The sequence below is a fragment of the Rhinoderma darwinii genome, chromosome 3 (assembly GCF_050947455.1).
Source record: "Rhinoderma darwinii isolate aRhiDar2 chromosome 3, aRhiDar2.hap1, whole genome shotgun sequence".
Classification (NCBI taxonomy): domain Eukaryota; kingdom Metazoa; phylum Chordata; class Amphibia; order Anura; family Rhinodermatidae; genus Rhinoderma; species Rhinoderma darwinii.
Window position 1 is genome coordinate 287,583,713 of NC_134689.1, and position 18,789 is coordinate 287,602,501.

The 18,789-nt window shown below is 40.0% G+C and overlaps 1 protein-coding gene across 2 annotated transcripts in view; it reads left to right on the plus strand.

The window, feature by feature from the left end:
• The window catches only part of SLC24A5 (solute carrier family 24 member 5), an 82,161-nt gene that overhangs the window by 32,793 nt on the left and 30,579 nt on the right, over positions 1–18,789 (plus strand). The window contains exons 2-6 of one of the 2 annotated variants that reach the window (XM_075855223.1): positions 7,210–7,389; positions 9,843–9,926; positions 10,752–10,855; positions 12,925–13,025; positions 13,664–13,944. In XM_075855223.1, coding sequence (XP_075711338.1) covers positions 7,210–7,389; positions 9,843–9,926; positions 10,752–10,855; positions 12,925–13,025; positions 13,664–13,944 — 750 coding nt within the window. The remainder of the gene's footprint in view (positions 1–7,209; positions 7,390–9,842; positions 9,927–10,751; positions 10,856–12,924; positions 13,026–13,663; positions 13,945–18,789) is intronic. The other variant, XM_075855224.1, reaches the window with a different exon arrangement.

The window sequence follows — 18,789 nt, forward strand, 5'->3', positions numbered from 1 at the left end:
CCCCTAACAAAATTCTCACTATACCCCTAGATGAATACCTTGAAGGGTAGAGTTTTCAAAATAATGTCAGTTGGAATCACTGAAATAGCATACTTGAGATAAAAATTTAATTTTTATTTGACAGCATCATTTCATATAAATGTAATATTCCTTCAATGCATATTTTTTTTTATAATTTTACTGAGTTTGCCTATTATTATAACTGATTGATGGGGCTAAAGAGATGTTGTATGACTAGTCCCTTTGAAAAAAAGAAGTGACATTATAAAGCCCTGTTCTTTCATCCTGTGAACATGCTCATTTTCTAATTTTTTTCCTCCAGTTCTCAAATCTATTGCCCTTCAGTCCAATACAGTTCTAATTTAAATTCTCCCTGCTTTAACTGTTAACAGCTGTGGACTGACACATTTGTTGGTCATCTGCTTTGTTGGCACGACACAGTTACATACACTGGCAAATGCACTTCTACGGGTTAATATGCTGTGGAAGGCAACCATGTACCAAAAATAATAGATTTGGTAAAAAAAATTACCACCTAAATACCATGATTCAGGCTATGAAAACCTAGCGGTACAAACACTCATTAAACCACTAGGTAAATACCTTAGGGGTGCAGTTTTCAAAATGGGGTCACTTTTGGGGGTTTCTACTGTTTTGGTCCCTCCAGGGCCTTGAAAACACGACATGGCACCGAAAACCATTCCAAAAATATATGCGCTCCAAATGGCACTTCTTCCCTTCTGAGCCCTTCTGTGGGTCTAAACAGCCGTTTATGACCACATATGGGGTATTGCCGTAATCGGGAGAAATTGCTTTACAAATGTTGGGGTGCTTTTTCTCCTTTATTCCTTTTAAAAATTAGAAAATTCTATGTTTTTTCTGAAACACAGTAGATTTTCATCTTCACAAACCAATTCTAATAAATTCAGCAAAAAACCCGTGGGGTCAAAATGTTAACTATACCCCTAGAAAAATTTCTTGAGGGGTGTAGTTTCCAAAATAGGGTCACTTTTGGGGGTTTCTACTGTTTTGGTCCCTCCAGGGCCTTGAAAACACGACATGGCACCGAAAACCATTCCAACAATATCTGCGCTCCAAATGGCAGTCCTTCCCTTATGAGCCCTGCTGTGGGTCTGAACAACAGTTTATAATCACATATGGGGTATTGCCGTAATCGGAAGAAATTGCTTTACAAATGTGAGGGGGGGAGTTTCTCCTTTATTCCTTGTAAAAAATAGAAAATTCTATGTTTTTTCAGAAAGAAAGTCGATTTTCATCTTCACAAACTAATTCTAATAAATTCAGCAAAAAACCTGTAGGGTCAAAATGTTAACTATACCCCTAAAAAATTCCTTGAGGGGTGTAGTTTCCAAAATGGGGTCACTTTTGGGGGTTTCTACTGTTTTGGTCCCTCCAGTGCGTTGCAAACGCGACATGACACCAAAAACAATTCCAGCAAAATCTGCGCTCCAAAAACCAAATGTCGCTCCTTTCCTTCTGAGCTTTGGCGTGGGTCTAAACAACCGTTTATTACCACATATGGGGTATTGCCGTAATCGGGAGAAATTGCTTTACAAATGTTGGGGGGCTTTTTCTTCTTTATCCCTTGAAAAAATTAGAAAATTCTATGTTTTTTCAGAAACAAAGTAGATTTTCATTTTCAAAGACTAATTCCATTAAATTTAGCAAAAAAACTGTTTAAATCAAAATGCTAACTATACCCCTAGATAAATTCCTTGAGGGGTGTAGTTTCCAAAATGGGGTCACTTTTGGGAGTTTTCCACTGTTTTGGCACCACAAGACCTCTTCAAACTGGACATGGTGCCTAAAATATATTCTACAAAAAGGAGGCCCCAAAATCCACTTGGTGCTACTTTGCTTCTGAGACCTTTTGCTTCAGTCCAGTAGCGCACTAGGGCCACATGTGGGATATTTCTAAAAACTGCAGAATCTGGGCAATAAATATTGAGTTGCGTTTCTTGGGTAAAACCTTCTGTGTTACAGAAAAAATGTATTACAAATGAATTTTGGCAAAAAATATGACATTTGTAAATTTCCCTTCTACTTTGTTTTAATTCCTGTGAAATGGTTAAAAGGGTTAAAACACTTTCTGAATGCTGTTTTGAATACTTTGAGGGGTGCAGTTTTCAAAATGGGGTGATTTATGGGGACTTTCTAATATTTAAGGCCCTCAAAGCCACTTCACAACTGAACTGGTCCCTGAAAAAATAGCCTTTTGAAATTTTCTTGAAAATGTAGGAAATTGCTGAGAAAGTTCTATGTCTTGTAACGTCCTAGAAAAATAAAAGGACGTTCAAAAAACGATGCAAACATAAAGTAGACATATAGGAAATGTTAACTAGTAACTATTTTGGGTGGTATAACCATCTGTTTTACAAGCAGATACATTTAAATTTAGAAAAATGCTAATTTTTGCTAATTTTCTCTAAATCTTGGTGTTTTTCACAAATAAATATTGAATTTATCGACCAAATTTTTTCACTACCATAAAGTACAATATGTCACGAGAAAACAATCTCAGAATCGCTTGGATAGGTAAAAGCATTCCGGAGTTATTACCACATAAAGAGACACATGTCAGATTTGTAAAAATGGGTCTGGTCCTGAAAGCCAAAATGAGCTCGGTCCTGAAGGGGTTAACAGAAGGGTACCAACAATTTTGTCCACGACTCTCTATGACATGTCAGAAGATTATTTTAACTGCATTTACCCTTTGACTTTGACTGAAAAAGGAACTAGGAAATTAAGAGCTCTGTAATGGTGTCACATATTGCAGTTTTGCCCTGTCTTAAGTTGCGCAGCCGAAAGCTGTTTTGAAAACCCACGTGCGTTTTTGCAGCGGTTTCCGTTGCTAAGACCCCATGCATTTTTGCAGTTCCGTTTTCAGCCATTGGGCAAAAAACACAGTAAGACCACACCGTGTGAATACACTGTTATAGGAAGACGAGGCTCCAAGTCTTAAACTGATATACAATAAATGTCCGCTTTATTAGGGACACCTACCCTTTCACGATTGGTGTATCCCTGTATGGAAATTGGACACGTGACCCCCGACATGAAGCATAAAATTGAGTGAGCAAGTTTTTAAAGAATCCGTTTTGGTTTGAATCCACAACTGAATGGGAATATCGAGCGATCTGAGCGACTTTAAGCTTGGCATGATCATTGGTGGTAGACTAGCCAGGGTCAGTATTTCAAAAACTGCCAACCACCTGGGGTTTTCTCATTCAACGGTGTTGAGAGTATACTCCAAGGAGTGATAAAAAATAAAAAAAACTCCTGTGCAAGGGGATACTGTGGACATTAAGGAGGATATAGAGAATCGTTCTGACAAACAGAAGATAAACAGTGAAGAAAATTTAAGCTGAATACACTCTGCTGGTGCTTGAACTCGCGTTTTTCGAACAACTCCTCGGAGTATTGGTGTGAAGAATGTGTTTTTTGTTTTTTTTTTTCTGTTTTTTTCTTGACACACCCTAGGTCCTCTGATATCTATGAATAGAGGTTTGAACAGTAGGATTTACCTGATCATTGTAGCCGACCGAGTTCATCCCTTCATGGCAGCTGTTTACCTTCTGGCAGAAGGATACTTCGCGGTAACATCGGCCAATATTCCTGCAGAACTATTTCAACAACTAGTGGAATCTATACCACAATGAATTGCTGCAGTTCTTAAAGGCCAAAGGAGGTCCAACACACTACAGGATGGGTGTCTCTAATAAAGTAGCTATTCAGTGTATAATATAAAATCTTATCAAATTTAGAATGAAAAAAAAAGCACTAATGTATACGTACCCCAATAAATTATGAAATGAAAGCACAACACATCCCACAAAAAACAAGATGTTCGTTATGTCGACATAAAAATTATAACCTCTGGAATGCCGGTAGGAGGAAAATGAAATAATTGTACATCAAATATAAAATCCTAGGGCAGTTATATGTTGTGATAGTCCGTCTAGTGTTGCACTGTGGCATCCAATGAGAAGAATGGTTTTGCATTAGAGAGCTTATGATGTACAGTACTGTGCAAATGTAGGCAGTTGTGGAAAATTGCTGGAAAGTAAGAATGCTTTCAAAAGTAGTATTAATATATTTTTATCAATTCACAAAATACAAAGTGAATGAACAGAACAAATCTAAATCAAATCTATATTTAGCGTGACCACCCTTTGCCTTCAACTCTGTTTGCTGTAATGCAGCACCAAACTTGCAAGGAACCTCCACCATGCTTCACTGTTGCCTGCAGACACATTATTGTAACGCTCTGCAGCCTTTTGGCGAACAAACTGCCTACTGTTACAGCCAAATATTTCAAATTTTGACAGGCCAGCCCAGAGCACCTGCTGCTATTTTTCTGCACCCCAGTTCCTATGTCTTCATTCATAGTTGAGTCGCTTGGCCTTGTTCCCACGTCGAAGGTTTGGCTTTTTGGCCACAATTCTTCCATGAAGACCATTTATGGCCAGACTTCTCCGAACGGTAGATGGTTGTACCTGGATTCCACTGGTTTCTGCCAGTCCTGAGCTGATTGCATCACTGGACATCTTCTGATTTCGAAGGGAAGTAAGCATAATGTGTCTTTTTGATCTGCTGTACTAAGTCTATGGTCCCCGTTGTTGGCTTTTTTTATTTTTTTGCGCTTCTTCAAAAAAGCTTGAAAACCCCAGTCTGCTTTGAAGTCTTTGCTTGAGAGCGATCTTACTGATGCAGTATAACTACATTGTGTCTTGTTACTGTGCTCGGTCTTAGCATGGTGGACCTGTGACCTGAAATTCTGCCCAACAACCTCTGCTTTTGTAGCAGAGTTTGGCTGTTCCTCACTTAGTTTTAAGCCTCCTACACAGTGTTTTCTGTAACCGTTTTTGACTGATTCAACTTGCATATGAAAATGATGATCACTTATTACCTGTTTGGTATAATTGGTTAATCATACACCTGACTCATCCTGCAAAATCCATCTTTGTGAAAGTGTAACTAGAGGAGTTGATGCTGTATTGAAGGCAAAGGGTGGTCACACCAAATATTTGATTTTAGATTGCTCTTCTATTCATTCACTTACCGTGTATTTTATTAATTAATAAAAAAACACTTCTATTTTTAAAAGCATTCTTACTTTGCAGGATTTTTCCACAACTGCCGAAAACTTTTTGCACAGTACTGTACAGTACTGGCTAGTGATCAATGAAAGCCACGTGGGATTTTAGAAATATTCTGAAACATATTAGACTTTTTCCATGCATTTTATTTAAGCCTAGATTAGGTAAGGCTGTTGTGCTACATTTTAAGATTGTATGACTAGAAAGGGCCGAGGTATAAAAAGTATGCTTAATAATTTAGTTAAACAAATTTTATTTTAACTCCTTTTTAATCCCTCCCCCATGATCTCTTTTAATCCCTCCCCACAAAAATGTACAACTGCTGGACTAGACAATACCCAGAACTCCGCATACCGTTTTAGGGTATAATTGTACTGTCCTAATATTAACCTCTGTTCATTTCTATGCACAGGTTCTATATACTGACATGCATATGTGTGATATATTGTTAAGGAAACAAGATGAACGTTTTAAAGTCACAACATGAGACAAAGAAAATTCAAGTTTTATTAACTGATACACGTTTATTTTATTTTTTTAAAGTAATAAAATACATAAAACAAAATAACACTATTTGTAGTATCAACATGAGCATAACATAAACTTATTTTAGATCAGCAATAGACAGTGTAAAAAAAAAAAAAGGAAAAAAAGCATGGAGGACTTTGTAGGTTTTAATTTTTTGCTTGTACTCCCAAAATTTGTAATCAAATGCTAATGTATACACACCAAAAATAGTACAAATAGACAGCACAACTTTATTCAGTTGTATCTGTGCAAATAGGAGCGAAAACGTAAGCAATTTGTAATGAAGAGAAAAAACTGTGTCTGGACCTTGAGCCCAAATAATGGTAGGTTCCTTATGTGGTTATAGCGGACTTGTCCGCTCTCCTGACGTGTCTTGTTTTAGGAACTACGTGTATTCTCCATTTAAACAATTCTGGAGCATCCTTATAGAACTCTGTTGTAGCGTTCCTCTATTATTCCTCCTGGAATGTATGAATAAATGAAATGAGTATTACAGTTCTCATTAAGGGGGTGTGTCCCTACTTCTCACATGATCCCCATTGATTGGTTGGTGTTTAGGGCCTTGCCAAAAGGGAAATAGTAACACCCAGTTATCAATGTATTCATACATTTCCAGGAGGAATAACTGAGGAACAGCATAGCACAGAGGTCTAAGAAAAGATTCTCCAGAATTTGCCTTTTATGGGGAATGCAAGGACTGGAACAGGCAAGTCAGGAGCGCTGACAGGTCCTCTTTAAGAACTGCAGATATCACTATCTCTGCTGAGTCTCTCCCCTATTTGGTGGAGAACAAAAGGCATCCGGTTGCTTTGATCGGAAAATGCATTCTTTAAGACACATTTGCCAGATTTAGGCCTCATGCACACGACCGTAGCTGTGTACATGGCTCATGATTGCGGCACGGACGGCAATGGAGAGTCATCCGCGAGCCGCCCGCAATTCACGGACCGTGCACATATTGATTTTAATGCCCCGGATCGCAAACCCGGACCGTATAATGACTTGTCCTATCTTTTTGCGGTCCGGGTTTCCGGCCAATGCACGGAACGTGGAAACCACGGTTGTGTGTATGAGCCCATAGAAATGAATTGGTCCGCAATTCACCCGTAGGTTTGCAGTTGAATTGCGGCCGCAATAACCCGTTCGTGTGCATAAGGCCTAACTAATACTAGCATAACTTTGGATGGTAGGTCAGTATCTAACGATATTGTTGCATGTGCTCTAATCCGCAATTTGACTCATGGCACTAGTGAATTACCAGGTTATTTTTGAACAAAAAAGTAGCAGAAAGCCTTTTGTAAATCAGTGACCAAGTTAGAAAATGTAGTTCCAGATCTTAATAAATATGGTGTTTGTGCTGCCTGCCATTTTAACCATAAAATACTGTAGTGCCATTTTAGAAATCTGTCCCATTGGGATTGTCCCTCCGACTAAGGGCCACAAAGAAAAGCATTGTTGCCGCAGTTTGTACATATATGATCACATGTTAAGTATGAAATGTGATGACTACCATAAAGCCACTGTACATGAATCCTGAATAATCCATACTTGTCTGTTTCAGAGAATGAAACGCTCTGCGTCTTTTCACCATCATCTGAGTTTCCCAAAGGACTATTCACAGAACAGGAGAGAAGAGATGGAGGGATCATCATTCATTTCCTAGTCATCACGTACATGTTTCTAGCTGTGGCCATTGTCTGTGAGGAGTATTTTCTCCCTTCCCTGGAAGTCATCAGTGAACGTAAGTGCTGGAGGCTGGTTTCATCATTACTTTGCTATGGCAAGTTACAGACACACCTGTATGTGCATTTAGTTTGGCTGCAGTATTTCACTACTGAAGGAATCTATTAATTTACGCTGCTTCGGTAACTGCCAATCACTTCTATGGGAGTTACGTAAGCAGCGTAGCTCACCCAGCTATGCTGTTTTCTAATTACATGGTCAGAAGTTACAAGTTGCAGCGGGAATGGGTTTAGGGGGCCCCGTGCTAGAGATGGGTGCGGGTCCCAGAGGTGGGACACTTGTCTGTCTAACATTTATTGCGTATCCGCTGGCGGGGGCTGATTCTAGCTTTTCTGCTGCCTGAGGCGAAAATTGAAATGGTACCCCCCAGATCTTGATGACATCCCCATGGCTGCTCTACATCACTAGCAGCCTCAAAAAAAAAAATCATACCACCCATTATCTTTCTGCCGATCATACAGTGACTACAGTACTCATTAGAGGCAGAATAAACATTTACATTAAGTGACTCACAGGTCACTCTATAATGACTTCTCCCGGCCATGTCCCTTTTCTGCTCCGATGTCTTCAGCTTCTCACTTTTAAAACATTTCTGCACCTATAAACGAACATAAATATCTCCTGGTGCCACACACATCGCCCCTAAGTATAATCGCGCCATACGCTGCACCTCTAATTCTAATAGACCCATACACCATGTCCCTGATTATAATCGCACCATATACTGTCCCCACACACACACACACAATGCCCCCTGTAGACCGTGCCCCGACATAGAGTCCCCTGTAGATAGTGCCATAGATTATGCCCCCCCTGTAGATAGTGCCATAGATTATGGCCTCCCCCAGTAGATTATGCCCCCCCTGTAGATAGTGCTCCACATATAGCCCCACCCCCTGTAGATAGTGCTCCACGTATAGCCTCTCACACTTTTAACAGAAAAAAAACTTTACATACTCGCCTAAACCCGTTCCCGTGCCGTCCTCTTGCATTGCATAGCAGTAAATATATATGTTTTCAAAAAACATATATGTTAAAACAGGATATTTGAGAAAGCGCTACACAATTGGATTAGTAGAATGATGCATATGATAGATTTATTGCATAAAAGGAAGGGCAACGCGTTTCAACGCAGAACATGCGTCTTCATCAGGCCAATAATCTATGAAGACGCATGTTCTGCTTTGAAACGCGTTGCCCTTCCTTTTATGCTATAAATCTATCATATGCATCATTCTACTAATCCAATTGTGTAGCGCTTTCTCAAATATCCTGTTTTAACATATATGTTTTTTGAAAACATATATATTTTTTTTTTTACTGCTATTCACTCGCGGCACAATACTATTGTTGCCGGTACCTGGATACTGAAAGCTGCAACCTTGTCACAACACTGCTTACATGCCTAAGCTGTACCCGCCAGTACAAGCTCTTACGGTGAGTGCAACAACTCGCCTTTGTTATCCATTACCCTACCTATCTAGGTTTATCTTGCACCATGTGGCGCTGTGTTCCTTTTTTCTTTTCTCAGACCTCTCTTGCATTGCAGGCCTGCTCTCTTAGCAGGTCTTCTAGGGCTGAACGACGCAAGCGGCTTGATGACTTATTCACGCCGCTTGCATCTTTAAAAGGCGCTGAGTGGCAGTGCAAGTCATTCTGCCTGGCCAATCAGCGACTTTCAATGTTGCGTCGTTGAAAGGCACTGATTGGCATGCTGCCATGCCGTGTCATTCAACGACTCAAGCGACACGATGATATCGCGCTGCTTACGTCATTGAAAGGCTCTGAATAGCGGTGCACGGAACGTCCCTCGCCATTCAGCGCTTAAGCATGTAATTGTATGTGCGTCCTGTAGACGCAGGTACAATTATAGTGCAGGAGGGGGTGGCAGCAGCAGGTTTCAGTGGTGCCACCGCCCCCTTAGAGAGGCAGCAGGCCGCCGCCTGAGACTTGATGCTTATCTCGCCTCATGGTCGGTGTTGCCCTGTCCACAGGATATGCCATAATGTCCCTTTTGGGAAAACCCCTTTACTAAAATATTCGGCATATGGTTAGTGAGCAGATTGTTAGGGTATGTTCACACGGGCGAAAAATCGGAAGCAGAACGCCACCAAACTTCTGCCCATTGATTGCAATGGGAAAACGGCGTTCTGTTCCAACGGGCTGTTTTTTACGCGGCCGTTTTAAAAAAGGCCACGTAAAAAAATGGCCGCAAGAAAGAAGTGCAGGTCACTTCTTGGGCCGTTTTTGGAGCCGTTTTTTCATAGACTATTGAAAAAAGCTCCAAAAACGGCTGTAAAAAACACAGCAAAAATCGGGAGTGGCTTAAAAAAACTTTAAAATCAGGAACGGTTTTCTCTTGAAAACAGCTCCGTATTTTCAGACGTTTTTGAGTTTGCGTGTGAACATACCCTTATTGTTTTCTGTCTTGTGTCTTTGTGACATTATAAGGACTTGGCCTCTCCCAGGATGTTGCAGGAGCTACCTTCATGGCAGTAGGGAGTTCTTCACCAGAATTTGTCACAGCATTTCTAGGTATGTTAAATTGAACATGCAATCTATAAATCATACTTGCCTATTTTTAAGCATCATATTCAGGAAAATTTGAAGTCGATGGGAGCAATACATATGTATGCAGCAATATGTATTATATATGAACACATATGGGAGTGTGACGTGGACAACACTAGTTATGGTAACTTTACTTAAAAAGTTTGATGTTCAATATAAAAATGGCTTTTATAATGCTGTTTGATTAAAAAATCTCCATACATAGGGAATAGATAACGTATGTGATTTTGGCTCTAAAGACCGCAGAGTTGTGGATGCAGCACCAGACTATAAAGAAGGCTTCGTTCACATCTGCGTCAGGTCGCCGTTCTGACGTTCCATCTGAGCTTTCCATCAGAACGGAGCCCTGACTGAAACAAACAGAAACCATAGGTTTCCGTTTGCATCACTATTGATTTCAGTGGGGACGGATCCGATGCAAAATTTGTTTCCGTTTATCTCAGTTGTGCAAGAGATCCGTCGTTTCACGGAATCCATACCGTAGCAGACTTTGCTATTCACTCCATCAAAACGACGGAACCCTTGCACAACTGAGACAAACAGAAACCATTTGCACCGGATCCGTCACCAATAAGCTTCAGTCAGGGCCCTGTCGCAGATGTGAACGTAGCCAAACTGTAATTTAGGATCAGTGCAAGATAAACCATGCAATGTATTTACAAAGTTACTCTAGTTTTTATGTAGGTTAATTCTATACTGTAAAATGTTATTTTCTAAGGTGAACATATGCTTTAACCCTGTTGATCTGTTCCATACAACATTCATGATCACCAATGAAATGTTTTGCAGGTGTGTTTGTCACGAAGGGCGATATTGGAGTGAGCACTATTGTTGGCTCAGCTGTATATAACCTCCTTGGGATTTGTGCTGCTTGTTGCTTATTCTCATCTGTGGTATAGTACTCAGTACTGCTTTTCTCTTCAGCTTGTTGTATGTTTTATAGAATAATTTATGCATTGCAAAAATACATGAACATTGTCTACTAGGAGAAATGTCATTACTTGGCGATAACACTATCGCTCTGGGGTATTGAAATGTGTGGGTAAGCAAACTTGGGTTTTTAGAGTAAATCTATTTGCTATGCACAGTGTTGTAGAGCCCTTATATCATTTTAGCTAGCAGAGGTTTAGTTCAGAGGGGAATTTATGAAATTTCTATTCACACCATCCATTATTTTTTCACTGCAATTCTGCACAAATTTTTAAGCAGGCTGCAGTTTAAAAAAATATCCAAAAACTTTTTTTTATGGCACTACACAAGTCGTAATGAAAAGACCAAGCCAAATTCTTCTGATCCTTTTTATAGGGGTTGTCTCGCAATTAAATATTACATTCCTCTTTTAGATCACACTAATCCTAACAATATTTCCAATGGAATTAATAAAAAAAAAATTCAAAAAAAAAAGCTGTAGATATTGCAGAAAGTCCCTTTTGATGTGTCCATTATCAGTGAGAAGTCTCTTCCAGGCCGCAGATTCCTATTGGCTCACCTACACAATAGTAGGAATCACTCCTCCTGTGTACAAGAGAATCTGGACATATTAGGTGGGCATTCTGAGAGGGAATCAAAAGAACACCAGGGGGCGTCATAACATAACAATAATATGGGGCAATGTAATCAGAAATGCCGACTAAGTCCGACTTGGTATTTCTTTTTACATTGTCCCATATACCCGAAGGACACCATATCTATATCGAAACATGTTTGAGCACTGTTCTATGATTTAAAACAAACCCAAGTGGTTCTGTGCGTTGGAAAATAGGGGATGCAATCTGCAGATTCACCCCATCGACAAACATGGTTCAGCAGGATTGCTGCTATTGTATATTCACTACTGCTATAGTGCAGTGTCATGTATTTGAAGGGGTATTCCAGCTTACAGCATATTTGCTCTATCCACCAGACAGGTGATAAATGCTAGATCGGTGGGAGTCTGACTGCGGGAACCCCACTGATCGAGCATTTATCACCAATCCAGTGGATAGGTGAAAAATACTGTATGCTGGAATACCCCTTTTAACTTTGTATTTAATATCACAGAGCTCTTGTTGGGTTTTTAATGTGATCTAAGTGTATTTTAATAAGTTATGTTTTAAATATCAGTTTCTGTATCCACACATAAATTTTGTTTCAATTGTGTCAACTCCATATCCAAATCTATGTTTTGTTCAGTTGACTTGATATATTCTATTCGCTTTCGTTCACATCTGCGTCGGGACTCCGTTCATGGCTTCCGTCTGAGCTTTCCGTCAGGGTATCCCATGAGTGGAATCCAAACTGAAACAAACGGAAAACATAGGTTTCCGTTTGCATCATCATTGATTTCAATGGTGACTGACTGATCCGGTGCAAATTATTTCTATTTATCACCGTTGTGTAAGTTCCATCGTTTTGACGGAATCAATACCATAGTCGACTTCGCTATTCATTCCGTCAGAACGACGGAACCCTTACACAACAGTGAGAAACGGAAACCATTTGCACCGAATCCATCACCATTGAAATAAATGGTGATGCAAACAGAAACCTACGGTTTCCGTTTGTTTTAGTTTGGATTCCGTTCATGGGTTCCCCTGTCTGAAAGCTCCGACCAAACCCATGAACGGAGTCCCGACGCAGATGTGAACGAAGCCTTACACTTTTCATTTATGTTGTGACCCACTGTATAAAGTTGTTTCTGGTGACACACAATTTAGTGTGGAGATGTTGCATGGTTGATGGCCAACCACTGACACACTCATGGCGCTGTAAAAAAAAAAAAATCTCGTTGCTATTCCTGTTCAAATTATTCAGTCTATATTGCCCACTACAATACCCTGAAATCTAGTAGTGTCAGCACATATGCCCTTTTTTTTTTTTTTCAGGCGCTAGTATATGAGTTCAATAGAAAGTACAAGTTGAACGCTGTATAAAAGTCAAAGAATTTTATTTTAAAGAAATATTATTATTTTTTCTTGCACAGATATGCAAGTTGACTTGTTGGCCCTTATTTCGTGATTGCTTTGCATATGCTGTCAGTGTGGGAGCAGTGATTGCCATAACATTTGACAATAAAATTTACTGGTGAGTAGCCTATTGCAGTATGTAAAGGAATTGTCATACTGGCCATTATTTTCATGAATGTATATTCTGGTCTGATAATGATACAGCACAATGTATATGGTGACTAGCCATAGACATTAGCGTACAGTTGACTGTTTAGTGGACAAGTGTTCTCTCAGCAAACAACCTCATAATCATATTATACAATCTGCTGTTGAAGCCCATACGTATGAGTGTGTGGGAGGATGAAATATACAGTAGGGGAAATTTAAGAACGGCTGTATGCCACAGTATTCTAGCATTAAAAAGTCAGATTCTCCTGGCAATAATAGCTCTTCACCGGGGGTTAGAGAAGGTGGCTTCTTTTTTAAAAAGGTTAACATTTCCTAACCAATTTGTTCAAACTCAGCCAGCTCGATTATACACGAACAATAGTGCACAATAGGCAACAGTAACAATCCAACCTGCTCCATCCATAGCCAGACGCAGGTTGTAACGGTCAAATGTGTGTTAAAATGTCACCAGATTATTGGCAGAACCTGACTATATTAAACATTTTGACCAACCAAACGGTCTCCAGCCAGCTCAGCCAAGTAGATATTTTTTGTGTGTGTGGCGTATATTATACCATATTTTTCAACAATCTTCTTTCACCTCAGGTATGAATCTGCATCATTGCTTTTGATATATGGGCTCTACATTGTAATGCTGTGCTTTGACATTAGAATTAATCAGTATGTGGTTAAGAAGTTTAGTCCCTGCTGTACATGTTTTGCTGAAGCTCTGGAAGAAGACAATGAACAGCCCTTACTTGGATGGAAAGAAGAGAGCGTGCGGATTGTTCACCAGCATTCCCGATCAGATAGCGGCATCTTTCAGGAAGATTCAGATTATTCTCAACTATCCATAAGCTTGCACGGGCTTAATGAAATTTCTGATGGTCAGTAATCGTTTTAAATGTACATCACCTATTATTTCTTACCTCCTAGAAATAGGGGACATTTACCCTTTCTTTTTTTCTCATATGTAATACGTCAGGAATTTAAAAGCTTGACGTGGCTGTAATGTAAAGGTTAGAGCTTCAATCTACATATTCAAATTATACCAGTCACAGCTCTAGGTGCAATATTCGGGGTGCAGCAGTCGTTTTAAGTCGGGGAGTGGGTTGAAACTTTTTACTTTCTGTTTTCGCATCTGTGTAAGGGAGATGTGGGAAGGAAAAAGCTGCAAGTGACAGATGAAAGATATATCCCAGCTTGCTACTATCATCTGTCCCCTGTACAGCCTTCTTGTCACCCCAGTGGGTGTAATATGGGAACTTTTCTTTATCAACCCCCTTTACCAATGAGAAGATATTTAGAATACGTTTTGGGGGGATTTTACTAAAGGAGTGAGAAGATGAGCAGTTTAATATCTAATCACCCTCCACTCCTATCTAGTTAGTTTGGTGACTCCGTGAGTCGGATGTCTGCTGTCCTGTAGATTGCGGATATTTTAGGTCTATTCAGTTCTGGTGAAAATATGTCCATGTAGACATTAGTTGCACATATGAACTTTTTTTTTTTTTTTTTTAAACATACCTTGCTCAAAATCACACATTGGATTTGGATGAACGAAAGATTCAAGTTGGAAATCTTCACTGATATAAATTTTGTTATTTGTTGAGAACAAACCACTGTATGAATACACATCAGGGCTCAGAAGGTAAGGAGCGCCATTTGGCTTTTGGAGAGCAGATTTTGCTGGATTGGTTTTTCTGCACCATGTCGCTTTTGCAAAGCTCCTTAGGTACCAGTACAGTGGAAACTCCCCAAAAGTGACTCCATTTGGCAAACTACACCCATAGAGGAATTCATATAGGAGGGTAGTGAGCATTTTGACCCCACAGGTGTCTCATAGATTTTATTAGAAATGGGCAGTGAAAATGAGAAATTACATTATTTTCCAATAAGACGTAGTTTAGGTCAAAATGTTTCATTTTCTCAACAAATAAAGGAGAAAAAGCACCATAACATTTGTAAAGCAACTTCAGAGTAGGGAAATACCCCACACGTGGTCATAAACTGCTATTTGGACACACAGCAAGGCTCTAAACGGAAGAAGCGCCATTTAGTATTTGGAGTGGAGATTTTACAAGATTAGTTTTTTGACACCATGTTGCATTGAGCTCTAGTACTAGTACAGTGGTACCCCCGAAAAATGAACTCATTTTGGAAACTAGATCCCTCAAAGAATTTATCTAGGGGTGTAGTGAGCATTTTGACCCCACAAGTGTTTTGCAAAAGAGTAAACAATCGATGTTGCAGATTGAAAATTGCCGTTTTCCACAGATATGCCATTTCAGTGCCCAATGTGTTGTGCCCAGCTTGTACCACCGTAGACACACATCCCATAAATTGTTAAGCGGGTTCTCCAGAATACAGTAATACCCCATATGTGGTCATAAATTGCCGTTTGGTCACACTGCCAGGCTCAGTTGGACGACCATTTGGCTTTTGAAGCGCAGATATTGCTTGGTGTTTTACTGGTATTTCAGCTTATAATGTGGGGGCATATGTAAGCTGGGCAGAGTACATCAGGGTATATGTAAGTTGGGCGGAGTGCATCAGGTCATAATAGGATGATGTAACAATGCGGTGAATGAATAATCCATGGATTGGTGTGGTACGCTGTCAACCATTCCTTTATGCACAGGCCGGGTTTATTGGGTATTATACAAAATATCTGCGCTTCAGTATTGCCTAATCTTTGACTTCTTCACTAGCCCTATAAGCAGCACAAGGCCCTAAAGTTTCCTCATCTCCGCTGCATCTACAGGGTCCACCTGTGGGGTCCAGCAAATGATGATGTGGGGTATTTAGTGGAATTCTACTGGACCTAAAAAATTTGTCTGGCCCGTCATTTAGCATTATTTTGCATCATTGCGTTTTAAGAGTCAGAACGTGTTATTTTTCCGTTGACGGAGCTGTGTGAGGGCTTGTCTTTTGTGGAACGAGCTGTCATTTTTATTGGCTCCATTTTGGGGTACATGCGATTTTTATTTATTTTTTACAGTGTTCACAGTGCAGTATAAACAACATGTTAATTTTATTCTGCGGGTCGATACGATTACAGCGACACCAAATTTATATTGTTGTTTTACGTTCCCACAATAAAAATACTCTTTTCTAAAAAAAAAAAATCATGTTTTAGTGTCACCATTTTCTGACAGCCGTAACTTTTTTATTTTTTAGTTGATATCACTGCGGGAGGGCTTGTTTTATGCGTGACGAACTGTAGTTTCTATTGGTATCATTTTGCGTTACTTGCAACTTTTTGATCACTTTTTATAAAAAAAAATTTGAGACAAGATGACCAAAAAATAAAATGCTGTCATTGTTTTGAATTTTTTTTTACGGTGTTCACTGTGCGGTAAAAATAATGTGATATTTTTATAGATCAGGCCGTTCCGAATGTGGCAATATCTATTATGTATAGTTTTTTTTTTTTTATGTTTTAATTTTCTTTCTAATAAGGAGTTGATCAGGGAAACAGGGCGATTTGTTGTTTTTATTAGTTTAAAACTTTTTTTTTTTTTTTTTTTTACACTTACCTGGGGACTTGAAGATCTGATCTTCTGATCCCCAGTACAATACACTGCACTACTTATGTAGTGCAGTGTATTGTAACTGTCATTCATCATCTGACAGTTGGCGTATTCTTCCTGGTTGCCACAGCAACCATCGCCACCTGCGATCCATTGCTCCCTCCCTCTGTCAACCACTTCAATGCGACGGACGCCATTGACAGCCGCATTGAAGGGGTTAAATGGCTGCGATCGGCGGTAACTGCCGTCGCCACCTTTGCAGCGGGATGTCAGCTGTGTATGACAGCTGACAGCTGCTGAAGATTAAGGCCCCATGCACACGACCGTGTTCGGTCCGTGATATACGGTCCGCATGTCGGCTGCATGTCCCGGACCGAACACAGTGCAGGGAGTCGGGCTCCTAGCATCACACTTATCTATGACGATAGGGGTCACTGCCTGTCCGCGGAACTACTGTCCCGTACTGTAATCATGTTTTAGTGTGTGACAGTAGTTACGTGGATAGGCAGTGACACCTAGCGTCATAGATAAGTATGATGCTAGGAGCCCGGCTCCCTGTACTTTGTACGGTCCGGGACAAGCGGCCGACATGCGGACCGTATATCACGGACCGAACACGGTCGTGTGCATGAGGCCTAAGCGTGCACAGCTCCTGTGCCGGCTTCATCTACAGGGCGTGACCGTACGCCCGTGTGCGGGAACTCACATTGAATTTGGACATACAGTCACGCCCAAAAGCGGGAAGGGGTTAAAGCAGGGATGATGTCACGGGAAGAGGTATATAATTGGATGTCAGCGTAGAGATTGGATTATTGGAAGCCAAATCTGCTGATGGTTTGTCCAATAGAGGCTGTGTAGAGTGAAAATGGGAGAGAACCTAGGACTGATAAACCCCAATAGTGAGGGGAAAGAGAAGAGAAAGTCGAACGATGATACACTGAACGAAAGGTCAGAGAGATAGGAAGAAAACAAGACCGATCCGTATCCTTAAGACCAATCGGGTGGCGCATAGTAAATAGAAGTTGGTGGTCTAAAGTGTCAAAGGCTGCAGAGATCCAGCGTGTAGAATGCGAAAAGGGACTTAGCAGAGAGATAGAGGTTAAGGCGAGAGCGGACCAAGCGTTCCAAGAGTTTGAATATGAAGAATATACCGGTAACTTCTTTTCTGTATGTACAAAAATATAACTATGTAATATAAACAAACTTGCATACATTACAATTTTTCTAGTTCTTTTTTGTCTGTTTCCCCTCCAAGAATATTTAGCATCTTTACTGCCTCGGTCTTCATTTTAGCTGTTTGATTTAAATCCTACTGCCCATTTTGTGGTTTTAATTTTATATCCATCCCTATCTTCTTCCCTCGCCCACGTACAACTCATCCCAGTGTGCAAAACAAAAGTGGTTTCCATAAATCACTGAATTATCTGAATCCCTATTATCCTCTATTAACTGCAGAGGACATCTCTCCTAACCCTGGAGCTCCCTCTTCTGCTGCGAAGTTCAACCTTTTACCTGCCACACAAAGAAACCCTGCAAATCTTATTAACATTCGTTGTATGTCTTCTCCTGTTATTTTTAACCAGTTCAGGACCGGGCTATTTTGCGCCTTCAGGACCAGACACCGTTTAGCCATTTTTAGCACATGTTAGTTAAATGGCTATAACTTTTTTATTTGTTGGGCTAACGACGTGATTTTTGCCACGTTTTTTCCGTAGACAATGCAGGTTTCATTTATCGTTTTTATACACGCCTTTTTTGCTATTTTAGAATTTTTATTCATAAAGTTTGAAAATAATAGTAAAAAAATCTTTTTTACGTTTCAGCTATTTTTTTTTTTGGCAAAAACATAGTTTTACCCTAAAATAGACCTTTTATTTGTGATCGTCACTGTCTACCGTAAATTTTAATATATTATGTGTCTATATTAGGGTAATTGGGTCAGCGCTAGCGTTAAAACAATGATTGGCGGGGGGGGGGGAACGTTTTTTTTGGGTGTGGGTATTTTATGTGTATTTATTTTTTTTTAAATTTGCACTTTACTTTATTCTTTTTTTACTATGGTCTGTCCCCCAAAGGTCAAAAAAGACCTTTGGGGAACTTTTATATATATTTTTTTCTTTCTTTTACACCATGTTTTTCCACTGTAACTGGGGCTGCACAGCAGCCACAGTACAGGGGAAATCAGCCCTCTCATAGTGA